Source organism: Scyliorhinus canicula, chromosome 6 (assembly GCF_902713615.1).
Source record: "Scyliorhinus canicula chromosome 6, sScyCan1.1, whole genome shotgun sequence".
NCBI lineage: Eukaryota > Metazoa > Chordata > Chondrichthyes > Carcharhiniformes > Scyliorhinidae > Scyliorhinus > Scyliorhinus canicula.
In genome coordinates this window covers 169,601,909-169,627,776 of record NC_052151.1, presented here as the reverse complement: position 1 = coordinate 169,627,776, position 25,868 = coordinate 169,601,909, and the positions used below count along the sequence as shown (strand labels likewise).

The following is a 25,868-nucleotide window of genomic DNA, read 5'->3' as shown; positions in this document are numbered from 1 at the left end:
ACTGCACGGTGTCATCAGCTCACTGTATTTAAATCTGACACAAACTACATAAGGGCAAAAACTAAAAATACTCTTATATTTTATGAATAAAATCAAGGGTGGGATTTTCCAGCACTTCTCACCAGTGGTGACCCCACCCTCCGTGACCACCCCCTCCCCACCCGCTGGAAAACAAGCCACCGGTTGGCCAGAAAATCCTACCCCAATATTTCATTTGCACCGATTCGAGGAACTTCCTTATTTTCAGCATTAAATCTGGTTGCAGATTGTCCAAAGTTTAGAGATGTATTTTACAATGATTTACCAATCTTACTTTTGGTATACTATTGACCAGCATATCTGCTGTCACCATAACATCTATGTTTGATCAAATAAAAAACTATTGCTCAACAATCACACTCCCAAGCCACGCGATTCTATAAAGTATTACTTTTGTAATTCAGATGCAACTTCACTTCTTTCCAACTAAAATTAAATCAACAGACATGAAACTAATATGAACAAAAATTATATCACCCAGCGATCTGAAAGAAGTGTTCCGCATAGGTGGCTGCAGGGTCCTGTGAACATGAAGCATAGCGTGTTCTTTCTACACATAAACGACTTGCCTGAATACCTGCTCCCTCGGTTACTGTGATTTTCCACACACAATTCAAGCTGTTACCATATGGCTCTGGGTAGCCTGGCGAGAGGATGGTGCCTCTTCGTTCTGTCAGATTTCCACGACAAGGTACTGAAAGAGAAGGAGAGTTCTGAAGGGGATGCCATTACACTTGGCTGCTGGCGATTCAAAGTGTTGTTGTTTGCATTTTAAACAGCTGAGCTTGGAAATGCAGATAGTGCACTGTGAAAATTACAGAGGAGAAGGACATCTATCCACTCATGGCCCACAGTGGCCCAGCTCCCAAAATCTTGCATCTGTACAAATAAACAGCACTGTCGGGAACTTACATCAGCACCAGTACGACCGGAGTACCTAGCCCTGCAAGGGGGATTTGGAACAGCATTTGGTCTGTCACTAGGAAGAGAGCTTGGCTGAAGAGAATATTTTCTGATATCCCTTTCTTGGTGAGCCCCAAAATCATATGCCTTCCTGCATCAATTTCCATTTGAATATGGCACAGTGGGGTCCATAAAAAAATAATTAAAACTGGGCATCTAGGACTTGCTTCATTCAAGGGGGCAATATTACCCCTCATATACAGATCAGGCAAGGGTTCAACTGCACTCCAGTCTGGAGCCATGACAAATATGCTCCATTCCACCAATAATGACTCTACAAGGTGGAGGGGCAGTGCTTTCAAACTCTCTTCTCAGTGAGAACCTAAGAAAATATAGAATTGGAAAAGTAAGAGACCAGGTAAAATTTACCCATTTTAACTTGGTAAAACTGAAACAATCACCAACTTGTCACTTGTTAAAAAGTGCAAAGATTGTCCAGCCAACCTCAAAGTCATTTAATTCGACTGAATTCTATCCACTACATTGCACAAATGATATTCTCATGGCTCTATGGCACAGAGATCATTGTATTCTGTACAGCATTTGATCATGCATGTCTTTTCTTGTCCTGATTTTGTTCAGAATCTGTTCCACATCTGCACCTCCATGGAGGATAAAAAAAACTCACTTCTCGAGGGGAATTAGGGATGTGCAATAAATCAGGTTTTGTCAGCAACATTCACAATCCATGGATGGATGAATAAATAAAGAAAAAGCCCTGAGCAGAAGGTTCTGGAAGACCAGAGAGGATCAGCAACTTGAAAAAAAATCAACAACAAAACACTGCGGATGCTGGAATTGGAAACAAGGAGGGAGGACGTTCGTAAAACTCAGCCGTCTGCCAGCATCTATCAGGAGAGAAACAGAGGGCATGATTTTGAGCCTGTGTTAGCCATCGGTGAGGACAGGCAGGTTATGTTTTCCGCTGCGTCCCCTACCAGGATCGACTGGTGTTTCGGACACCTGGTCAGTCTGTGGCAAATGGGCCCCCTCCCAAAGCTCAGACTAGTCTTCTCTATTTGGGAATCCAACTTTGCCTGGCTGAGGAATCCTGGCCGGTGAATTGGCAGGAGCTGGAGGCCATGGTCACCGCTCGCCTGAAATGTTGGACAGGACTGCTCCGAGTGCTGACTTACAAGTGCCGAGTTCTGGTCATAAACCAACTGATCGCCTCCATGTTGTAATACTGGCTGGTCACTTTGACCCTTTCCCCTGACTTTGTCACAAAGATCCAGAGAATGCTCGGACTGTTCTTCTGGGATAAAAGACAGCACTGGGTCACTACTGAGGTTCTGAGTCTCCCACTCAGAGGGTGGTCAGGCGACGTATTTTTCCTGCCACGTGCACAGCCTGAACTATGGCATGTAGCTACTGTTCACAGACCTGATGGGTCTTCGTAACTCCTTGCAGGCTTTGCCCATCTTTTACCAGGAGCTACTGAAAGCCTGGAACATAGTCGCCTCGCACCGCAATTCTCCTCTGTCTGGAGTAGTGGCTGTCGTCAGGGATCCACCCTTCCACCATTTCTGTTGGCAGTCAGAGGGACGTACTATGTTTGCCAGAGGGACCAAGGGGTATGCTGGTTGGCGGAGAAGTGAGCTGGATGACACCCTCCATGCTGGCATGTCGCACTGTGGTGGGCGTCCAGCTTGCATCCAACACTATCCATAACCTCAAAATCGTCATGCTCAGACCCAATGGCACTTGTGGTCTTGAGTGTGGTGGACTCCCATCTGAACGGACCCCTGCTCGGACAGAGTTTCATGTTTGCCCCAAGCCCCGAAATCCCCCTTTCGGGATCAAAGCCGCTGAGCACTAGCCGCTTTGTGGAAATGCCCTCCATGCCCTTTCGCAGAGCAAGGAGGGGTTTCCTGAGTGAGATGCTGCTGCACACCTTTCAATTCCTTGCCCTCGCCCATTGGTCAGACATGCCTTGGCTTGGCTTGCTGCCATCTGGTGGTGGAGGTCCCCAGTGTAGGTCCCTCTACGGTGGAATCCTCAGGGACCTGGGGTGGAGGCACGCAGCAGTCCCTTACAACCGTAGGTTGCATCAGTTCACCGGCTCTCTGGATGCCTGCCTTTTTTTGCAGTCTTGCAGAACCTCTGGACCATGTGTATATAAGTTGTTTTAGACTGCACTCCCTTTTTAGTTATTCAACAACCTTTTGTTACAGTTTTGCTTGCAGTTCTGCCCCACACCCTTGATCTACGAGCAACCAGAGTGAACACGAGGGAAGTGGTTATGATGTGAGAGGGAAGGGTTTGAGGTTTAGTAGAGAAGCATTCACTAAGGGGGAGGTGCATGGGTGGATATCCCAGCGGGATGGAGAGTGGGGCACTAGGGTTCTGTCAGAAATCCTCAGCACTCACTTTGCTGTTCCCTACTTTTCAGTGTATGAATCATAGAGCCAGTTTAGTTGGCTATTCTACTCATAGCGATCGAGCAACAGCAGAGACATCGACAAGCCGCTGCACATGGCTAGGACCAGCACCCCCAGAGGAGGGGGGATCTGTGCACATAGCTATACCAGGAGCAGCACCACAGATAGTGAGTGGAGCCTCGTAAGAGACACGACCGGCAAAGAGTTTTCCGATGTCGGACGTCCTGCATGCAGATGTCGAAGCTTCAGTGCTGGAGAAGATTGCAACTGCTCCGGGAGACGATGGACCACCTTTGCCACGACTCACAATAGCTGGCACCACATGGAATGGGAAGATACCCAAGGTCTGTGGCCCTTAAATTTTCCACCGCTCTGAATTTCTATGCAAGTGGCTTATTTCAGGGCAGCACGAGTGACCTATGTGGCATTTCAAAGTCAGGCACACACAAATGTATAAGGGAGGTTACAGGTGCCCTTTTGGCGAGGGCCCATGGATATACAAACTTGGACTCGGATCAGGTGAGCCAGGATGCCAGGGCCATGGGCTTTGCCCACGTAGCAGCAATGCCACGTGGTCCTGATGTCTTCATAGAATCATGTGGCATCATTTATGACCTACAAGGGATAAAAGTCCCTTAATTAACCGGGGGAGCATCCATGACGTTTTCATCTTAGGCACTCTCAGATCCCAGATGTTTTTGAGGGAGCGTGATGGCTGGCTCCTCAGGGACAGTGGTTAACTACTTAGAAGGTGGTTGATGGCACCAATGCGGAGGCCACAAATTGAGGCGGAGACTCGCTACAATGAGGCTCATACTTAAACTTGTGCACCGGTTAAGCAGGTGATTGGGCTTATCAAAATGCAGTTCCAGTGCCTGGATCAGTTGTGGGGTTGATGCACGATCAATTACACAAAGATGAGAGTTGGATGCAATCGAGGCTTTATTACACTAAGATGTGTAAGCCTCCTACAGTAGGTGGCGAAGTTGCTGCTGTACTGGGGGCACACATAATGATACTCCACCTACTGGGCGGAGCCAGCAGGAAGGGAACTACCCCCGTACCTGTAGTACAGGGCCTTACCACAAAACACCTACACCGACATCCTCTATATACAATATATACATCAGTGGTGACTACCACATTCACCCCCTGTTAAGATTGAGTTCGGCAGGGTGGTGGAGAAGTATATACAGGTAGACTTTTCAAATTACAGACAGCAAAAAAAATTGAATCCAGCGGGGTGGAGGGGAAAATTATGTACAGAAGGATGGTGTTTTAAAAGTCCAGGTCATGTTACAAATTCAGTCGGTCCAGAGCCTTGATCTGCCATCGGGAGCGCCGCAGTGCTGGCAGTGATTCCAGTGTCGGTTTGGTCTTCAGTGACTCCGTGAGCGTGTCGAAATAGTCTTCATCCTCGGGTGTGGGTAAGGGGAGGACGGATTGTCCTGGAGCGGGGGCTGCGGTGGGGTGCGCCGGGGGAGGGGAGGGTGGCGCCGGGTCGGGGTGTGTGTGGGGAACCAGCTGGTGTCAGGTCCCTGAGGGAGACAGTATCTTGGCGGCCGTCGGGGTACGCTAACGTAGGCGTACTGTGGGTTGGCGTGAAGTAGCTGTACCCTCTCAACCAACGGGTCCGCCTTGTGGAGTCGTACATGTTTACGGAGGAGTATGGGTCCTGGAGCTGCGAGCCAAATCGGGAGCAACACCCCGGTGGTGGACTTCCTAAGTAAGGCAAAGACACGTTCATGGGGTGTTTCATCAGTCGCGGTGCACAGGGGCGACAGAATGGAGCGCAGGGCGCCGGGAAGGACCTCCTGCCAGTGGGAGGCCGGGTGATTTCTGGACCATACGGCCAGCTGGACGGCCCTCCAGACAATTCATTCTCCCTCTCCACCTGCCCGTTTCCCCGTGGGTGATAGCTGGTCGTCCTGTTCGAGGCAATGCCCCTGTTGAGCAGGAACTGACGCAGCTCATCACTCATGAATGAGGATCCCCTGTTGCTGTGGACATAGGCAGGGAAACCGAACAGAGCGAAGATTATGTTGAGGGCTTTGATGACTGTGGCAGTTGTCATGTCGGGGCATGGGATGGCGAAGGGGAATCTGGAAAACTCATCGGCCACACTGAGGAAGTACGTGTTTCGGTCGATTGAGGGGAGGGGCCCTTTGAAGTCCACGCTGCGGTGATCAAAGGGACGGGAGGCCTTCACCAGGCATGCACAGACTGGCTGGTAGAAGTACGGTTTGCACTCCACGCCGACCTGGCAGTCTCTGGTGATAGCCCTAACTTCCTCAATGGAGTAGGGCAGATTGAGAGCCTTCATGAAGTGGTAAAAACATGTGACAGAGATTGTCGTGCAGAGTCCGGAGTCGGTCTACTTGTGCACATGTACCTCGCGATCGGGCATCGGGGGACTCGTTGAGCTTACCAGGGCGATATAAAATCTCGTAGTTGTAGGTGGAGAGCTCGATCCTCCACCTCAAGATTTTATCGTTTTTGATCTTGCCCCGCTGTGTGTTGTTGAACATGAAGGCTACCGACCATTGGTCAGTGAGGAGAGTGAATCTCCTGCTGGCCAGGTAATGCATCCAATGCCGCACAGCTTCAACGATGGCTTGGGCCTCTTTTTCGACGGAGGAATGCCGAATTTCGGAGGCCTGTAGGGTTCGTGAGAAAAGTGCCACGGGCCTGCCTGCCTGGTTGAGGATGGCGGCTAGAGCGACATCTGATGCGTCACTCTCTACTTGAAATGGTAATGCCTCGTCGACTGCGTGCATTGCGGCCTTGGCGATGTCAGCCTTAATGCGGTTGAAGGCCCAGTGAGCCTCGGCCGTCAGGGGAAACAGAGTGGATTGAATGAGCAGCCTTGTCCGCATAGTTTGGGACCCACTATCCATAATAAGAGAAGAACCCAGGGCATCGTTTGAGGGCCTTGGGGCAGTGGGGGAGGGGGAGTTCCATGAGAGGACACATGCGGTCGGGATCGGGCCCCAGAACTCAGTTCTGGACCACATAGCCGAGGATGGCTAAGCGGTTCATGCTGAATACCCACTTCTCCTTGTTATAAGTCAGGTTGAGGAGAGTGGCGGTGTGGAGAAATTTAGCAAGGTTGGCGCCATGGTCCTGCTGATCGTGGCCGCAGATGGTGACATTGTCCAGGTACGGGAAGGTGGTCCGCAGTCCGTACTGCTCAACCATTCGGTCCATTTCCCATTGGAAAACCGAGACCCAGTTGGTGACGCCAAAGGGAACCCTGAGCAAGTGGTAAAGGCGGCCATCTGCCTCGAAGGCAGTGTATGGGCCGTCCGCCTTACGGATGGGGAGCTGGTGGTAGGCGGATTTCAGGTCCACAGTTCAGAAGACCCGGTACTGTGCAATCTGATTGACCATATCAGATATGCGTAGGACAGGGTACGCGTCGAGCTGCGTGTACCGATTGATGGTCTGGCTGTGGCCCACGACCATCCTGTGTTTCTCCCCAGTTTTCACCACTACCACTTGGGCTCTCCAGGGGCTGTTGCTGGCCTCGATAATGCCCTCCCGAAGCAATCGCTGGACTTCGGACCTGATGAAGATCCAGTCCTGGGCACTGTACCATCTGCTCCTGGTGGCGACGGGCTTGCAATCTGGAGTTAAGTTTGCAAATAGGGAATGTAGGTCGACCTTTAGGGTCGCGAGGCTGCACAGAGTAGGGGGTGGTAGGGGCCCGCCGAATTTCAGTGTTAGGTTCTGGAGGTTGCACTAGAAGTCCAGGCTGAGTAGCAGGGCAGCGCAGAGGCTGGGGAGGACGGAGAGGCGGAAGCCGCTGAACTCCACGCCCTGGATAGTGAGAGTGGCCATGCAGTACACCTGGATTACCACGGGGTGGGAACCGGAGGCCAGGGAGATTCGCTGGTTGGTGGGATGTACCACGAGGGAGCAGCGCCTTACCATATCGGGATGAATGAAGCTCTCGGTGCTCCCGGAGTTCAGCTGACATGAGATCTTGTGCCCATCGATCTTCATGTTGGTGGAAGCAGTTGACAGGTTGTGTGGGTGAGACTGGTCAATCGTGACAGAGATGAGACGCGGCTGGTCATCGATGGTGGCAGGAGATGAGGTGCCCGGGGGTCATTGGTCCTGGTAGGATGGCGGCGCCCATGGGCCGCACTTGTCATGGGGAAGACCAGATGGCGGTGCCCGATGATCCTGGGGAGAACAAGATGGTGACACCCTCGGGCCGCACGTGGTGGGGGTCGAACAAGATGGTGGCCCCCACTGGTCGCACATGGGGGGAGTCGGAACAATAGCGGCGACTGCGCGGGCCTGGCACACAGCAGCAAAGTGTCCCTTTTTTCCACAGCAAAGGGCGCTCCCGGCCGGGCAGCACTGTCGCTGCCCACAGAAGTAACATTTGGGTCCCCCGGCTTGGTTGGCGGCCGCGGGGCACAGGTGTGGGGTTGGCTGAGGGGGGTTGCTGGTGAGGTCCACGATGGGGCGGCCGTCTGCCGAGTCCGCGATGCGCAGGAGGGGTGGGCCGTGCGGCCGGGGGCATAGGCCTGGATGTTGCGCTAAGCGATCGTAAGCGAGAGCGCAAGCTTTTTAGTCTCCGCGAGGTCGACCCCTTCTAAGAGGCGCTGTCTGATGTAATCAGACCCTATCCCTGTGACAGAAGCATCTCTCATGAGCAAGTTGGAGTGTTCCGTGGCCGTGACGGCCTGGCAGTCACAGTCTCTAACTAGGGGAATCAGGGCATGCCAGAAATCTTCCACTGACTCACCGGGATGATGAGTGGAGAGGATGTGTCTGGCGTAGAGTGTGTTAGTCCGCTGAGCTTAGTTTTCTTTCAGTAGCGCCGTGTCTTCTGCGTAGGTCGGTACGTCCTGGATAAGTGGAAAGGCGTTGGAGCTCAGCCGTGTGTAGAGGATCTGAATCTTCTGAGCTTCAGGAATTGAAACTGGCGCAGACCCGATGTCCGCTTTGAAACAGGCTAGCCAATGTTGGAAGTCCTTTTTGGCGTTGTCTAATTACGGATCCAGCTGCAGGCAATCCGGCTTGATGCGGAGGTCCATCTTCTGAAAACTTAGTTTAATAAATTGATGCACGATCAATTGCAGAAAGATGAGATTTGGATGCAATCGAGGCTTTATTAGACTAAGATGTGTGGCCTCCTACAGCAGCTGGTGAAGTGGCTGCTGTACTGGGAACACACATATTTATGCTCCGCCTACTGGGCGGAGCCAGCAGGCAGGGAACTACCCCCGTACCTGTAGTACAGGGCCTTACCACAAACCAGCTACACCGACATCCTCTATATACAATATATAACATCAGAGGTGACTACCAAAGGGCTGCCCTCCAATACAGCCTCATTGTGGTCTGCTGCACTCTCCATGACCTGGCGCTGCAGAAGGGAGGAAAGCTGGACCCAGAGGAGATGGGAAATCAACACATCTCCTCGGCTAAGGAGGAGATTGAAGAAGGTGGCAAATGCCAAAATGCAGAGGAGGAGAGTGAAGAACCTCTGGCGATGGCCAGGGCTCACATGGGCCGAAGAGCGAGGGATGCCCTTGTAGCCTCTTGTTTCGGGAATGACCAAGATGAGGGAGTGAAAAGCTCTTCCACCGTGGGGTGTAATATCAGATTAATGTGGTGCTAGTGGTAACTACATTCATAGGCAGGGTGCGAAAGATATTGGTCATACTCTGCAGGAGAACGACAATGATTTGCATTGAGGACAAAGCAATGCTCCTCTCACCCTCAGTGATATGTATGACTCCTGCCTGACAGAGCTGAATGGATCCTGTCAATGACGGGCTTATCATGGAGCTGAGAGATGCTGCATGATTTATCTCATCCACTGCAGCCCTCTTTGAGGTCGAGGGTCAGGGTGTTTTCCTCCAGCTTATATTCAAGGTGGAGGAACACTTTGACAGCCCATTGCCACCTCATCACTGAGCTTTGATGCAGCCGGATGAGGGAGTGGTGGGGGTTACTTTGGCATTGCCATTCTCATACTCCACACGGATGAAGCACCAAGTGTGCATGGGGGTTTGTGAAGCACGGTGCCATGAAATGGCAGGGTGGAGAATCTTCTGGTGAACAAAGTGGTGTTTAATACAAGAGCAATATTACAATGGTGACCTATCTCTACCAGTGACGAGGTTCACCAGTACCCACTAGGTGCCTGTAGTTTCTTTCGATTCCTCACCCTCCTGTTACATCGAGGTGTATCCCCAGGATCCATAACTGAGTTTGAGGCAGCTGGCTTCCATCCACACCCTATTTGCTGAGAAGACCTTGGCAGGCATACCCTGGGGGATGACGTTTGGGCTGCAAGAATATTACAGTGCTACCGTTCTCGGTGTTCAGGGCTGGAGGTTTGTCATTCACAGGGAGGAGGGTGTCAGATGTGCTGGTCATTCCAAGGATCTCCCAGCGGACCCCGGGTTGCCATCCGGCTGGTCCTCTTCCCTTTAGGTGCCTGGTGATTCTGGGCAACTCCACGGCGTAGAGGGGCAGCTGGAGTGAGATCCAGAATCCCTACCATCCTCTGGTGGATTCCCACTAGTGCCTGCACAATGAAATGCTGCACTTTGGCTCTCAGGCCCTCATTCATGCAGAACATGAGCTGAACCATGGAACGGGCATCCCCCGCGACCTCCTGCACCAGGGTCTCCATTACAGACGCCACCCTTGCAGTGTTCACCTCATTGCATAGGTGTGACGGCAACATCACCTCGGACAGATGGCGATGGGCTTGCATTTGCCCTTACATTCCCAGATGGGATGTTGTCAACCCTTTCTGATGCTCTTGACTCTGCCTTTGTAGCTCTAGCAGCTCTGGGTTTACCGGGCCCAGGGGAAGGTTCATCGGTCAGGGTCTCAGTAGACTCCTGGGCTCAGGCATCCCTCCAAGTGCCGGTTGCCTGGGACATCCCAGCTTTCACCTGCTGAGGAGCATCAGGTGAGTGACCCAGAAGCCTGCCTATTACTTACTCCCACCAAGGTGTGAATATCTGTGCGGGTGGAGGTGCTGGTGACAACTCTGATGCCTTCTCGATTGAGGTGACCAAGATATCTCCCTTGGAGTTGTTTGTGTGCGTCACCTCCAAGGGGTGTGTAGATAATCCTGACTGCTTGACCGATTCCCCTGCAAGGGAAGGAGGATGACACTAGTGCATCGCAGGTGATAACTGAAGCGACAAAGTTGACTCATGTGAGGCTCGAGGAATGACTGGGTCCACGCTTTTGTCTTCTGCCCCCACTTCGCCCTCTGTGCAGGTGAAGTCTTGCATCTTTCCTGCTAACTCAAGGGCTCTCTCAGAGCATGAGTCGTCTGAGCTGACACATGTCTCCGGCTGGTTGCGCCCACTCAGGCCTATTATGCTCAAATTTATTCTGCAATGAGACAGATGGGGAGAGTGCAGGCTGGAGTCCTGGCAGTGGTGCCGAGGTCTGGCTTGATTGGGAGTAGGGATGTGAAGAGCAGAGGAGCAACTGGAGTGGGGGAAGGGGGCTGGTGGTGGTGCTGGAGTGCATGTTAGGTCCTGGCAACCCAAGAGGTTGTTGGGTGAGAGATCACCTTGAACATGTGAGCGGGTATGGCAGGAGACTGGATGAGGCAGACTTAGCCTGGCCACACAAAGAAAGTAATTCACTTTCTTGTGACTGCTGTCCTGTCCTCTTCGGCAGTCAGCTAGCACTGACTAAGGCTGCCACTGCCTGCCAGGCGTGGGTGGTGACCTTGCTGGAAGGATATCTGAACGACCGTGATAGCGGGCATCCCGCCTCTGCTGCACACCATCCAAGAGTTTGGTCAGGGCTCCCTCTTTGAATCATGTTACTGGGTTCCTGGTAGCCATCCCTCTAATGGATCTGGAGCAAGTGTTGGGGAGGCATTTATACAGGAGCTCCCCACTGATTGCAGAGATTAAGTTGCCCAGGGGAGAGTGAATCAGCAGGAGGCCACCACAATTGCATCGTGATTCACGTGGTGAAAACATATTTCCTCAAAGTGCCTCAAAACTCCATAAGATTTCCCATCGCTTCCAGTGGGAATTGCATCGGATTTCTCACCGGAAATAACACTTTGCCAAGTTGTGCCCAGAGCTAACATTTGAGTCACAGGATCTTCATCAGAAAGGACGGAGAATATGTTAGAGCTGTACAAACTGCAAAAAAAGGAACAACTTCAAGAAGAATGCCACATATCCATCCTTGACCTGTGGCAAGGCTCCAGTGAAGCCTAGTACAAGCTGGAGGAGCAGTGGTATTTTTTTGATTTGCTGCAGAGAGAAAATGTATGGAGATGCCGACACTCTGGATTCTTACAGACATGATGAAAGATTTTATTCGGGATGTTACTCATACGATCTAAGATGGACAACCGAAGCCCGCACAAACACTCACTGCTGACAGCACTACCGATCACATGATGCTTCACCAGCAGGGATGTATCTGATGCATAACAAGCAGCATCTCATCTTCCGGTTGAGCACGTTGTAGCCCTTGGGAATCAATGCTGTTTGGAAACTTTACGCTGACCTTTCTGCTCCATCTGAAACCCCTCTTTCTTTTTGATATTCCACACACGTATTGACTTAATGCAAAATGCTCCTTCTCCCTCCCACGCCTGGCCACCAAAGGTAGCCAAAAAATTGCTACCTTTTGTCACAGTTTCTTTTCTGCTGCAACACGTTCTCCCTCCTTTCAGTTCTGATGAAGAGTCAACCCTGTTTCTCTCCTGATCGATACTAGCAGATCTGCCGAGATTTTCTAGCGTCCTCTGTTCTTGTTACATAAAAACCAGGAAGGGCTGCACGGTGGCGCAGTGGTTAGCACTGCTGCCTCCCGGTGCCGAGGCCCCAGGTTCGATCCCGGCTCTGGGTCACTGTTCGTATGGAGTTTGCATATTCTCCCCGAATTTATGTGGGTTTCACCTCCACAACCCAAAGATATGCAGGCTAGGTGGATTGGCCACGCTAAAATTGCCCCTTCATTGGAAAAAATGAATTGGGTACTCTAAAATTCAAAAAAATATATAAAAATCAGGACAGCTGATCGTTACATCCTGTCATTATCCTTTACAGATGCTGACTGACCCTTCTGCAGAACCTTCTGTAGAAGGGTAATTTAGATCCAAAATGTTAACTCTGTTTCTCTCTTCGCACATCCTGCCAATCAGGCTGAGTTTATCCAGCATTTCTGTTTTTAGTTCAGATTTCCAGCATCCACAGCATTTTACTTTTATTTGAGAAGTTATACTTCAGGTGTCCACAACCTTGCTTCCCATCTGGGGTATTACATCAGTTTTGGGCACTGCACCTTAAGAAAAATATAATGACCTTGAAGGGAGGGGTGGCGGTGTCTTGAGATGAGATCCCTTAAAACGGATAGCTCAGATAACACTAGAATAGTTCTACATCTGTTAGTTTATTGAGGCTAATCATAGAAAGTATACTCAGTAATCATTATTAACCATTAAATATGTATTTTTAGAACATAGCAGTAACAAGCATTTAAACTCTTGCTAAAAGCAGTGGCCACAATGCATGATGGGATTTAAGCTAGCTAACCTGCCAATGTTTTTAAGACAAACAGAATCAGACAGAAATAGTGTGGTCAGTCATAAGACAGTCAGCTCAGTAAGCAGTTCTTGTCAGTGGCCCCAACATCCTGTCTCAGACAATCCATGGTACAAAGAGGAGCCAACTTCAATATCCTGCAGCCAGATGAACAATGAAGTGGGCAGGAACTGGCTGAGATAAGTAATATGGTCATGGGAGAAAAACAAGTCACAATGGATAAAGAGTCTTGGAAAAACAACAGGTAGCAGGATGGGGTTAAATCATGAACAGTCATCATGCTGCTTAAAGTAAACTTCATTGGTCAAAATTGACAGCTCCAAGAATTGGATCGAGTCCAGCTGGGGTGGGTTATTGATTTTTGGAAAATTGCATAATTGGTGCACCTGAACCAGTGTAAAGTAGAGTGGTTTTGTCATTTATCCAAATCACTCTCTCGAACGTTGACGAAGCTTGAAAATAAAGCCGTCTTAACCAGAGTTGATGTGTTTGAAGGTCTTCAGCGGAGCTGTGATTAAGAGGGAGGAACTCCACGTAAAAGCTAGCTCAATATTCAGTCCTTGAAAATGCTCCTACAGGCCTGACAGGGGTTACAGCACAGATTCACCAGAATGAAACAAAACTTCAAGGGACAAGTTACATTTGTACAAGGGTTTGTACTCCCCTGCGTTTAGAAGGTTGAAGTGTGATGACATCGAGGTGTTCCCAACTTACTCCATTATCAGCTCACTGTGGTGTGCTGTCTGCTCAAGCTTAACAGATACAGCTCTGGATGACCACATCAGTAATATCAAATCACTTCTCATGTACCACAGCATGACTTGTTCCCCCCTCCAAACATCCTCAAACATCTGCTCCTTGAACTTGTCAGACTGTGACAAATTTCAGTCTGGATAAAATTGGCTCCAGATACTAAGTGTGGGTTTTTTTCCCCACACACATCAGATCACATCCAATGCAGCCCAAACAATAGGCCAGAATTTGCCATCGATATGAAACTAAAGGTGCTCACCATTATTTTGGCTTAAGTGATAATAACATCTTCAGGCAAGGAGCAGAGGTGCAGTTAAATGCCAAACAAAATGACTTACGCTGAACCATCATTAGCTTTGCAAAATGACTTTATCTGTCTTCCTCACATGCATAGAATTCTGTGAAGTTATCGGATTTCATTGTCCTTTTAACAATGTGGTAATTGTTCATCGCTGCTAAACAACGTCTCTGACACTGGAAATGAAACAATAAAAATGTGCAGCCTCATTCCTTCAGTTGGAAATTTTTCAGGGACATTTTAAAAATGTTGAATTTTGACTTTGGGCTGCAATTTTCCACTCCATGGGACAGGTTTTCCGGCAATAGAAACGGCTTGCCGTTGGCTGCCGGTGGGAATCTTCCGGTTCCGCCAAAATCAATGGCCATTTGCAATGTTCACCGGCCATGCAGTCATGGAACCTACTGTGGGAGGGTCTGTTTCAGAGGGACAGGAGTATCCAGAAGACGGGAAGAGCTGGAAAATACCACCCTTTAATTGTTTTCTGATTTTCCTTTTTTATTTATTTTCTCTTTTTAATCTAACCTATTCCTCTCTCTATTTCTCTTTCCTTGGGGGATTAGGCATTGACTTCAGACCCTTTAAGTCACTCTGCCTCTGTCCTTCCACTGTTTATTTCCTAATCCTTACATCTCATTGGCTAAGGACATATCATTGGTTGCCATGTTCACTCAGCATCTTAGCGGCCAATGTTTTCGGGAACTAATGGGCGCAAGAGCAAGTTTAGCTAATGGTAAACACAGTCAGACACTCTGATGTAGCAATATACGACTCTCTTTCTTAACATTAATCAACTGCCATCAAAATTATAAATATTAAGTATAATCAGTGACTAGGTTATATAAATGCACCATTGAGTTTATTGCTGCAGTGTTATATGTTGTGTTTTTGGACACATTTTACCCATGGAATCCAGAATCTTTATTATGAAACGTATGCAGCTGCACAATACTAGTTCACCTGCTGTTGTGTTGTACATGGGTTGTATCTTGGCAGTTGGGAACAATGTAGTTTTTACATTAAAGAAGGTTAAAAGCTGGGTAATTATTGGATTAGAACCTGCAGATGTAATTTATTGCCATAGTTTCATTTACTTTATTAGCTACAATTTAATAGTAAAGTGAAAATTTGGATTGCAGAGAAATACAATTGGTTGGGGAATAGATGTTCCTGGATATAATAGTGGGAGGAGTTTTCTGGAGGGTCCTGCGAGCTATGTGTGCTTGCATCATGACTTTGATGAGATATGGATGTCACTGTGGTGCACATCAACAGAAAATCCTTCTTGTCAAAAGCCAAAACAATCAATATTTTTTGTAATGTCAATTCTCTGGAAAACACAAGCTCCGAGAGCCAAACATCCAAATTGACAATGCACCTTTCAAAAGTGCCAACGTCTATTTGAATGGATGGATGTCTTAATTACCCTGCTATATTTTGTGCTGATCATATCTGTACTGACTTTTAGCCGTCCCAAATTTATCAGCTTCTTCCACTTTTGGTGAAAAATGTGTCCAGTTCCACTGTAAACTGTACCAGTACCCGAATTATCCATAAGGATTATGATCCTTATGTGCTCTTATGATCTCTTAGATGTCAGTCTTTGCTCAATGTTGGCTCTATGGGTTTGAGCCCCACTCTGGAATCTTAAAAATATAGACTGACACTTCACCAATTCAGTGCTGTTTGAAGAAGTGCTACATTGACGGAGGTAATGAGATATTAAATTGAGAATTTTTCTGCCCTCTTAAGTCATGTAAAGGATTTCATGGCACTTTCAAAGAATTGACCTCAACGAACATCACTAAAACAGATTACTTGGTCATTTTGTCACTGCTATTTATAGGACCTGCACACAATTGGCTGCTGTATTTCCTTACATTACAAGTAACTCAAATTCAAAATATATTTTAGGCTGCCCGAGGTCACAAGGAGTGCGATAATAACTGGATTTTGTTTGTTTCTTTTAAATTTCTACAAGACTAAAAGCACAAAACAGAAGGGCAAATAACTATGAAGAGGTACAAGGATTCACGTAGACACAGAACAATGAGAACAGTGGGACGAGGAAGAGATTCAGATAGACAGCCACCATGAAAACTAAGGGTGTCTAACAGATAAGAAAAGGTACTTGGTGAGCAAAAAAACAGGGATTGGAGACATAAAAGGAGAGGAAGCGGCAGGCACGCGATAAAATCAGACAAAATCACTGAGGATGAAAAGGTCATAGGAGGTCAAACATCATAGGATTTACAGTGCAGAAGGAGGCCATTCGGCCAATCGAGTCTGCACCAGCCCCTGGGAAGAGCATCATACTTAACCCACTCCTCCACCCTACCCACAAAACTCAACCTAACCTTTCTTTTTTGGACATTAGGGGCAATTTAGCAATTTAGCATGGCCAATCCACCTAACCTGTATATATGTGGATTGTGGGAGGAAACTGGAGCACCCGGAGGAAATCCAAACAACCACGGGAGAACGTGCAGACTCCACACAGATAGTGACCCAAGCAGGAATCGAACCTGGGACATTGGCACTGTGAAGCAACAGTACTGACTACTGTGCTAACGTGCTGGTATGGGTCTGAGAAGGAAATTACCACGAAACAGTGTAAATGTGAGGAAATGGAAAGGAGAAAAAGATCAAGGACAAAAAAGGAAAGCGGTAAAGCATATTATAGAATCTAACAGCATAGAAGAGGCCATTCGACTCATCACACCTGTACTAACTCTTTGAAAGGGTTATCTGCGGGAATGTGGGCCAACACTGCCCTTGTAGCTCAATGTATTGATACGTTTGTGGGATCATCACTCAATGAGTGAAACGAGCTTTCAGCAGAAGCTATACGAAACAGGCTTATGTCTTGTTGGTCTAGCTACTGTGCTTATAGTAATAAAGTGTTCGGGAGAAACTGTGGACCATATAACCACGGTGACAAAATAATTAGGAGAGACGAGCGGCACTGTGTTGTCATTCTTTTTGATGTATTTTATTTTAAGTGATAGAATGCATGGAATGTAGAGATCAGAGGCAGAATTAGTAAAAGAGTTTTGAGTCAACCACTGCAAGTTATAATCACATTGGACCATGGAATGTAACGTACCTGAGCTCTCGTGGTGAATTATGTGATAGGTATGTTATTCTCTAAGTCTGAATAAATATTGTAGACTTCCGGTTAACACAAATACTTTATTCAGTGGGTCCGTTCTGTTTCCAGAGCTTAACTAGATATAATCCAGTCAAGAGGTATGACCAGTGAAGCTAAGGTGAGCTGCCTGTGCTGAGCTGTCTCTGCTGCTGCTCACTAGCCCTGTGCTTCTGAAAGAGGCGGATCCTCCCTTGGGCTGGACCCTTCTCTGATGCTGCCCACTAGTGATGCTGTGGTTGTTACATCTGTCTGTAGTCCCTGGTGTATGTGCAGATGTATGTACAGATGCACTACAATAGGAACTCATTGAAGGACCTGATCTTGTATTGTTGCAACTGGTGTCTATGTAGTCCATGTTTAGAGCAACACAAAATTAATTAGAATAAGAAAACAGTCGAAACACAGTCCAATTTAGTCTCACACTCCTCTTTTTCCGCACCGCCCGATAAATTAATTTAATGTACATGTTCAATTGCCTTTAGAAAGTTCCTTTGGAATTTGTTTTCACTGCCCTTTTCAAGTAGTTCGCTCCACAACCTCTGAGAAAAACATTCTGATTTCCCCTTCACATCTTTTGCCAATTATTTTGAATCTATGACCTCTGGTTACTTACCCATTTGACAGAGAAAACAGTTTATCTCTACTTGCTCGATCAAAACCCTTCACAATTATGAATATCTGTTATATCTCCGCTTAACCATCTCTGCAGAGATTTACCAGGATGTTGCCTGGTATGGAGGGAAAATCTTATGAGGAAAGGCTGATGGACTTGAGGTTGTTTTCGTTAGAGAGAAGAAGGTTAAGAGGTGACTTAATAGAGGCATACAAAATGATCAGAGGGTTAGATAGGGTGGACAGCGAGAGCCTTCTCCCGCGGATGGAGGTGGCTAGCACGAAGGGACATAGCCTTAAATTGAGGGGTAATAGATATAGGACAGAGGTCAGAGGTAGGTTTTTTACGCAAAGAGTGGTGAGGCCGTGGAATGCCCTACCTGCAACAGTAGTGAACACGCCAACATTGAGGGCATTTAAAAATTTATTGGATAAGCATATGGATGATAAGGGCATAGTGTAGGTTAGATGGCCTTTAGACTTTTTCCATGTCGGTGCAACATCGAGGGCCGAAGGGCCTGTACTGCGCTGTATCGTTCTATGTTCTATGCTCTAAGGAGAACAAGCCCAGCTTCTCCAATCTGAACTTCCTATTGCATAATACTTAAAGAACAGACATAGGCATTTGGTCCAACTACCTTATTAAATCCAATTTTACATATTCTCCCCCTCCTTTCTTTTCATGTATTTCCTCCTTTCTTTTCATGTATTTATCTAACTTCTTAACTTCCGATCTAACTTAAATTCATTGATGCTAGTTACCTCAAATAATCCTTCTGTTAATAAAAATGACCATGTTATACTTTTAAAAATTAATTTACGGGATGTGGGCGTTGCTGGTTTGGCCAGCATTTATTGCCCATTCCTAGTTGCCCTTCAGAAGGTGGTGGTGAGTTACCTTCTTGAACTGCTGCAGTCCTTGAAGTGTGGGTACACCAACTGTGCTGTTAGGGAGGGAGTTCCAGGATGCTGCCCCAGTGACAGTGAAAGAACGGCAATGTATTTCCGAGTCAGGGTGGTGAGTGACTTGGAGGGGAACCTCCAGGTGGTGGGGTTCCCAGGTATCTGCTGTTCTTGTCCTTCTAGATGGTAATGGTTGTGGGTTTGGAAGGGGCTGTCAAAGGAACCTCGGTGAGTTACTGCAATGCATCTTGTCGATAATACAATGATACACAAGGCTGCCACTGTTCATTGATGGTGGAGGGTTTGAATGTTTTTTGTGGAAGGCTGTTTTGTCCTGAATGGTGTTGAGCTTATTTTCCTTAAACCATTGTGAACCTCTGCATCCACTCAAAAGCACTGATATCCTATTTAAAGTGTGATGTTAGGAACAGTGCAGTAACTCACCAAGGTTCCTTGGACAACACCTTCCAAACCCACAACCACAACCATCTAAACAAAGAACAATACAGTACCTTCAAGGGCTAGTTGGATGCAGGAGGGGTTGGTGCTGCTCCAGTTGGCACCGAAGGGACAGTGTGAGTTTGCGCAAGCGGCAAAAGGCCTGCGTGATCTCGCGCACAACCACCAGCATGGTTCTGCGCTTGCGCAGACCAGCCGCCATATTTTGGCTCTTGCGCGCCGGCCATGGCGGAGCCCTACAGGGGCTGACGCGGAAGAAAGGAGTGCCTCCACGGATCAGGCCCGCCTGCAGATCGCTAGGCCCCGATCCCGGGCCAGGCACCGTGGGGCCCCCCCCAGGGTCGAATAACTCCGCGCCCTCCCCCCCCCTCCCCCCCCCCGTCCCCGAGGAAGCCCCCACCGACGTATCTGCCAGGTCCCATCTGTGTCAGAGGTGAGTGATTCACGCCAGTGGGATTGGTCAAAAATAGACGTCTGCTCGGCCCATTGGGGCCCGGAGAATTGTCAGGGGCGGCGGGGGGGTGACCTTGCCACGGCCCCCAACCGTCGTGGCGTGAATCCCGACCCGGCCCAAAAATCGGCGGTGGAGAATATGGCAGTCGGCGGCGGGGCGAGATTTGCGCCGCTCCCCGGGGATTCTCCAACCCACCGGGGGATCGGAGAATCCTGCCCCATGTGTTTCCAAATGGGTATTAATCCTGCACGTGATTTTCCCAGCCCCACGCCACTCCGCCTCGACGCCAGCGTGTAATTCACCGAGGTGCGGAGAATCTGCGCCATTTGCGCTGGCGCGTTTGGCGCGGCGCTGGTCGCGGGCCGCTGTACGAGGCCGAGCCGCTGATTCTCCGTCCCGGATGGTCCAAGCGGCAAGCGGCCGCACAGAAAAAGCAGAGTCCCACCAGCGCCGTTCGCACCTGGTCGCTGCCAGCGGGAACTTTGCGCGAATGATCGGGGGCGGGCTGTGGTGGGGGGGGAGTGGGGCTTCGTCCCCGACGGGGGGCCTCCCATGGGGTCTGGCCCGCAATCGGGACCCACCAACCGGCGGGCCTACTTTGTTGCGTAACCGGCCCCAGAACCCCCGCGCCATGTTGCGTGAGAAGCAGCGCGTTCCATAATGCCACCGCGCATGCGCGGGTTGGTGCTGCCCCCAATGTGAGGCTGGAGCGGCGTGATTCACTCTAGGCACTGTGCTGGCCCCCTGTGGGGACAGAATTGCTAGTGCCCGAGCCCGTTACGCCCCGTCGTAAAACGCGACGGCGTACAAATGTGAGGGAATGCATTTTGGAAGGTCTAATGCAGGTAGGAATATATAGTGAATGGTAGAACCCTCAAGTGTATTGGAAGTCAGAGAGATCTAGGTGTACAGGTCCACAGGTCACTGAAAGGGACAACACAGGTGAAGAAGGTGGTCAAGAAGGCATACGGCATGCTCTGTCCCTCAATCGGAGAATCGCGCCCATTGTCTCTGCAATCAGAAACAATGGGGGAGGGGGAGGGGGAGGGGGAGGGGGAGTAGCATTACTGGTTAAGAAGAATAATATAGCCATATTGGGGGAGGATACCTTGGAAGGCTCATACAATGTGGCAATATGGGTAGAGCTCAGGAACAGGAAGGGGGCAAACGCAATGTTGGGTGTTTATTGCAGGCCCCCCAACTGCCAGAGAGAGATAGAGGAGCAGATAGGTAGATAGGAAAGGGAAAATGCTGGAAAATCTCAGCAAGTCTGGCAGCATCTGTAGGGAGAGAAAAGAGCTAACGTTTCGAGTCCGATGACTCTTTGTCAAAGCCCCCACCCATCACCTTTTTCCCTTACAGCCTCCATGCCAACTCACCCAGGAGTCTCCATGGGCAGACCTCAGGACCCATGTTGAGATTAAATCAAGATCTTCAATATCTATTGAAGAATTCATTATTTTTTTTCAAAATTTTCATTGATTTAAACATATTGACTACACTTAACATCCTCAAGTGCTTAATCCCTTGCAACAAGTATTTTTGTTCATTCCCACTTCAACGACTTGATGGCCACTTGGAGCTGTCAGTAAAATTATGAACTGACAGGCACCCCATTGTGATGATGACAGATTATGAAATCAGGAATACAGCACAAATCCTATAATCAACAGACATTTTTAAACTTCAGTCAGTTTCTTCAAATATTTGAAGGTCAAGAGATATAAATCACTTGACAGCTTCATCTGACAGCTCCATCAAGTTGACAGTTCCAATAAGGTTATCCAACATTTATGCATATTCTCATCTCCTTTTAACAATCCCAAAGGGCACTGTCCTCGGACCATATCCAATAGGCATTCCACTTATCCAAAAAGGCACCCTCCCTCTCGAAAGGGGTAGCCTACCAAATTACTTTGCTAATTTTAGGCTTTCTCCTATCAGGTCTAAAGAGCTCTCTTCATCATGACCTTTTGCTTCCTGATCCTTAACTGAAGTTACCTCTGTTCCTTTAATCTTTTGTGCTTCTAATTTAAGTCTGTTAAATCGTACTCTATCAAATGCATTTTGGAAGTTTGTATATATATCTACAACACGATCTTCATCTACTGTCACTGATATTTCATCAAAGTATGAAGTCAAGCTCATCAGACTTTGTCTTTAACAAAAGCATGCTGGATGTACCTCACTAACACATGATTCTGCACATAAATTAACTTTGTCTGATGCAATGACCTCTACTATTATTTAAAACACCATTATTTGACTGACTAGCCTGCATGTTACCAAGTTTATTTCACTCTCTTTAATCCAATATGGGTGTAACATCCTCCAGCTTTTTGGCAGCTTTCCTCTTTCCAAAAAGGATTAAAGGATTGTGGTTAGGGATTTTGCTAATTCGAGCCAAGATTATCTCAGCTATCCAATATAGATCCCCTCTGTACAAACTAACATGTTAACTTTTGTGTGATTCCAGGCATTCAGCACCTGAATTCTGACTATTTGTATCCTGTTCAATATTTCTGCTCTTGTGATGAATGTGAGGTTTGCGTTCTCCATTTCCGGGACTATGTTCCCACGCCGTCATGAAAACTGTGGCATTTTACGCCAGAAGAACTGGCATCAAAAGGCCACATATTCACAGCCCTGCAGGGAGCTAGCAGGGAGCAGGGATACGGTCCCGCACACTTCCAGGTCAGAAGCCGCGCATGCGCACGGCGGCGGCCTCCAGCAGCCGCGCTATGCTCAATGGCGTACTCAGACTGTGGAGCTGGACCGTGTAAATTGTGCCCCCATCGGCTGCGCGCCCGACCCGGACCACAATAATAGCTCGCTCCCGTACGAGGCCCCCCCCCCCCACCCTCCAATCAGCCGGCCCCGACCATGGCGGGTGTGGACTGCGTATCCCGAACGGCAGGACTATGAGTGGTCCACGCCGTCGAGACTTTGGTCGGTCGGGGGCAGAGAATAGCGGGCTGGGCCTCTGGCAATGGCCGCAGGTAGGGGGATACACAGCGCTTTTCGGGGGTGGGTGAATCGAGGAACCGGCGACGGTCACAATTCCATGCTTGGAACTGGATTCTTTGCCCGGCGCTGGTCGCGATTTCAGCATTGGGGTGTGGAGAATCCAGCCCAGTATATATGTGCCATTATACCTACCCAGTGCAGTAATGTTTTTGAAAGCTTGGTGTGTATGTAGCTTCTGCAGTAATATATATTTTAAAATCCTGTTATGAGAAGTGGCTGGGATTCTCCGACCCGGCGTCGAGTCGGAGAATACCCGGGTGGGGGGGGGGGGGGGGGGGGGGGGGGGGGGGGGGCATGAGAATCACACCCCGCCCCCCGATGCTGGCTTCCCCATTCTCTGGCGTTGTTTTTCGGGCAACCGTGGAATCGCCACCACGCCAGTTGGGGGCCGTTAACAGCGGCCCCCGCCCCGACGATTCTCCGGGCCCCGATGGGCCAAGTGGCGGACGGGTTTAGCTGAGTCCCGCTGGCGTTGATTACTCACCTCCCACACGGAGGGACCTGGAAGGTGAGTGTTTGGGGCCATCCTGGGGGGGGGGGGGGGGGGCGACGGGGGGATCCGACCCTGGGGGGGGGGGGGGGTGGGGGCCCAAGGTGGCCTGGCCCACAATCAGAGCCTACCGATCGGTGTGCGGGCTGGTTCCATGGGGGCCTACTTTACTCCCCGCCAGACTCCTGGAGGGCTCCGCCATATTGTCCGGGGGGCCGGCGCGGAGAAAGCAACCCCCGCGCTTGCGCAGAAATACGCTGGCTGTTCCGCACATGCATGGAAATATGCCGGCTGTTCCGCGCATGTGCGTACTCGCGCGGGCCGTTCCGCACCAGCTGGAGCTGCGGAGACCACTCCGATGGCAACCTAGCCCCCTAGAAAGGGGAGAATTCCTCACTTTCTGGGGCCATTGACACCTGAGTCATTAGCACCGGTTTTCACGCCGGCGTTGGGGACAAAGCCCCATTATTAGAGAAAGCCACCCCTTGGGCACGATTCTCTGCTCCCCACGCCGGGTAGGAGAATCGCAGGAGGGCCGGGTGAATCACGCCACTCCACCCTGGCACCCCCCGCAATTCTCCCATCCCCCCAAAATGGCGACACGCCGCTCGGAGAATCGCCGCTCGCCGTTTTTTTCTGGCGACCGGTGATTCTCCGGCCCGGATGGGCCGAGCGGCCTGCCGACCCCGACGGGTTGACGCCGGTGGCAACCACACCTGGTCGCTGCCAGCGTGAATAGCGCATGACAGGTAAGTGTGGGGCCTGTGGGGGGCTGAGAGAGGATCAAGCACCACAGGCGTGCTCGTGAGGGGACTTGCCCGAGATCGTCGGGCCGGCGTCTCTAAGAGACGCACTCTTTCCCCACCGCCAGCGGAGAGGAAGACGGCAACCGCGCATGTGTGGGTTGGAGCTGGCCAACCTGCACATGCGCGGCTGACGTCACTTAGGCACCGCCGGCCGCGTCATTCTCAGTGCGCCGCTTTGACGCAAGAGTCAAGGCTCGGCGACCGAGTTTCTCGCAACGCCGCTCCTAGCCCCCCCGGGAGGGAGGGGTGAGAATAGGGGGCAAGGAGCGGCCTCCGACGCCGGATTGAAACACTCCAGGTTTCACTCCGGCATCGGCACTCAGTCTCCCTTTGGGAGAATCGCGCCCCTTATCTTTCCCCCTTGGTTTGTATTTGAACATGTTTTTACATGTTATTCTTCCACGGGATACACGTTTCATTGGCAAGGCCAGCATTAGTTGCCCATCTCTCATGGGTCTTGGGCCAAGTGGCTTGCTAGGCCATTCCAGAGGTAGTTAAAAAGTCAACCACATTGCTGTGGATCTGGAGTCATGCATCGGCCAGACGAGATGAGGATGGCAGATTTCCTTCCCTAAAGGGCATTCGTGAGCAGATGGATTTTTACAACAATATGTGGTGATTTTCATGGTCACTAAAACGAGATTTATATTCCATATTAACTGAATTTAAATTCCACCTGTTCCACAGTGGGATTTGAACCCAAACTCCCAGAGGATTAGTTGGGACTCTGGATTATTCGTTATTTTTACAGACTAAAGTGACACTGTAAAAAAAAAGTAATCTTGGCTGATTGATGTTATGATGTTAAATGATGTTAAAGGGTGTAAATTATTTGGATCTTCTGTGAACCTACTTCTATGAACCAGACCATTCAGCAAATGATCAAAGGCTGCTTTGTTTTGGAGCAGGACACAATGATAAACTGGAGACAGCGAAATGCTCAATAGATTTACATATATTCCCACTCTGTCGAAATATGCTCATAAGTCTTAATGTACTTGCAAATTCAAAATATCATACAATTGGGCAATTCTGTATGCACTTACCTACACAGCTTGGTATTGTGTCATTCCACTGTGCCAAGCCATTAGGCACAGCCTGACATCGAATAGCCTTTGAGCCTTGGAGGTGGTAACCAGGGTTGCATTCAAAACGAACAATAGAACCTGCAGAAAACTCTGAACCTATTCTTCGGCCATATCTGGGCTCAGGAACAGAACTGCACTGGGTGGCACTAGTACGAGGAACAGCTGGGAAGAAAAAAGGATTAGTATTAACTTTTCAGTATTAGGTAGGATTCAGCAGGCCGCAATATTTTATGCACTGAATTTTTCAATAATATACTACTCTGATATACAAGTTGTATGCATCAATATAAATCAACAATTGTACTGCAAAGCTGAAAGATTCCATAAATGTGGGAAACTAACAGCTCATAACTCTCCTCGTTCAGTTATTTCAGATTTATCCCTGAAGGACTTATGAGTTTTCATTCTCCAAGAAGCAAACATTGAATTTACTTTCTCAATTAATATTTTTGCAAGCAGGTAATGTGAAATATTATGGATGGAACAATCGATGGAACACATTATGGTTATGAAGTGACCGGTAAAAAATTGTTACATTTCTTTGTTGCTGCAAAGAGAAATAGTATGGAGGTGTCCACACTCTGGGTGCTTGTAACACACAAGCGAGGTTTATTAAGGGTGTTGTTCAATACAATCAAGTTGGTGATCGTCCCAAAGTCCACACAAACACTCTGCTGAGGTCACTACACATCGCGTGATGCAGAACCAGCAAGAATGTATTCCCAGATACAGAACAAAAATGAAAAATTATTATCCTGTATTTTTTTTCTCTGCTGGCACATTCTTCCTCATAACTAAACCACAGTCAATCAACTGCATTTTCCTTTTAGTTTTTCATCCTTCATATGCTCCCGCTGGGCCATATTCCATTCGTGTAC

At 49.0% G+C, this 25,868-nt stretch overlaps 1 protein-coding gene across 1 annotated transcript in view; it reads right to left on the bottom strand.

Annotated features, from left to right (window-relative positions):
- LOC119967641 (CUB and sushi domain-containing protein 1-like) overlaps nt 1–25,868 on the bottom strand; it is a 2,889,858-nt gene that overhangs the window by 396,987 nt on the left and 2,467,003 nt on the right. Inside the window, exons 34-35 of the mRNA XM_038800434.1 lie at nt 24,949–25,152; nt 609–733 (exon numbers count right to left, since the gene is read on the bottom strand). Of these exons, the coding sequence (XP_038656362.1) occupies nt 609–733; nt 24,949–25,152 (329 nt within the window). The remainder of the gene's footprint in view (nt 1–608; nt 734–24,948; nt 25,153–25,868) is intronic.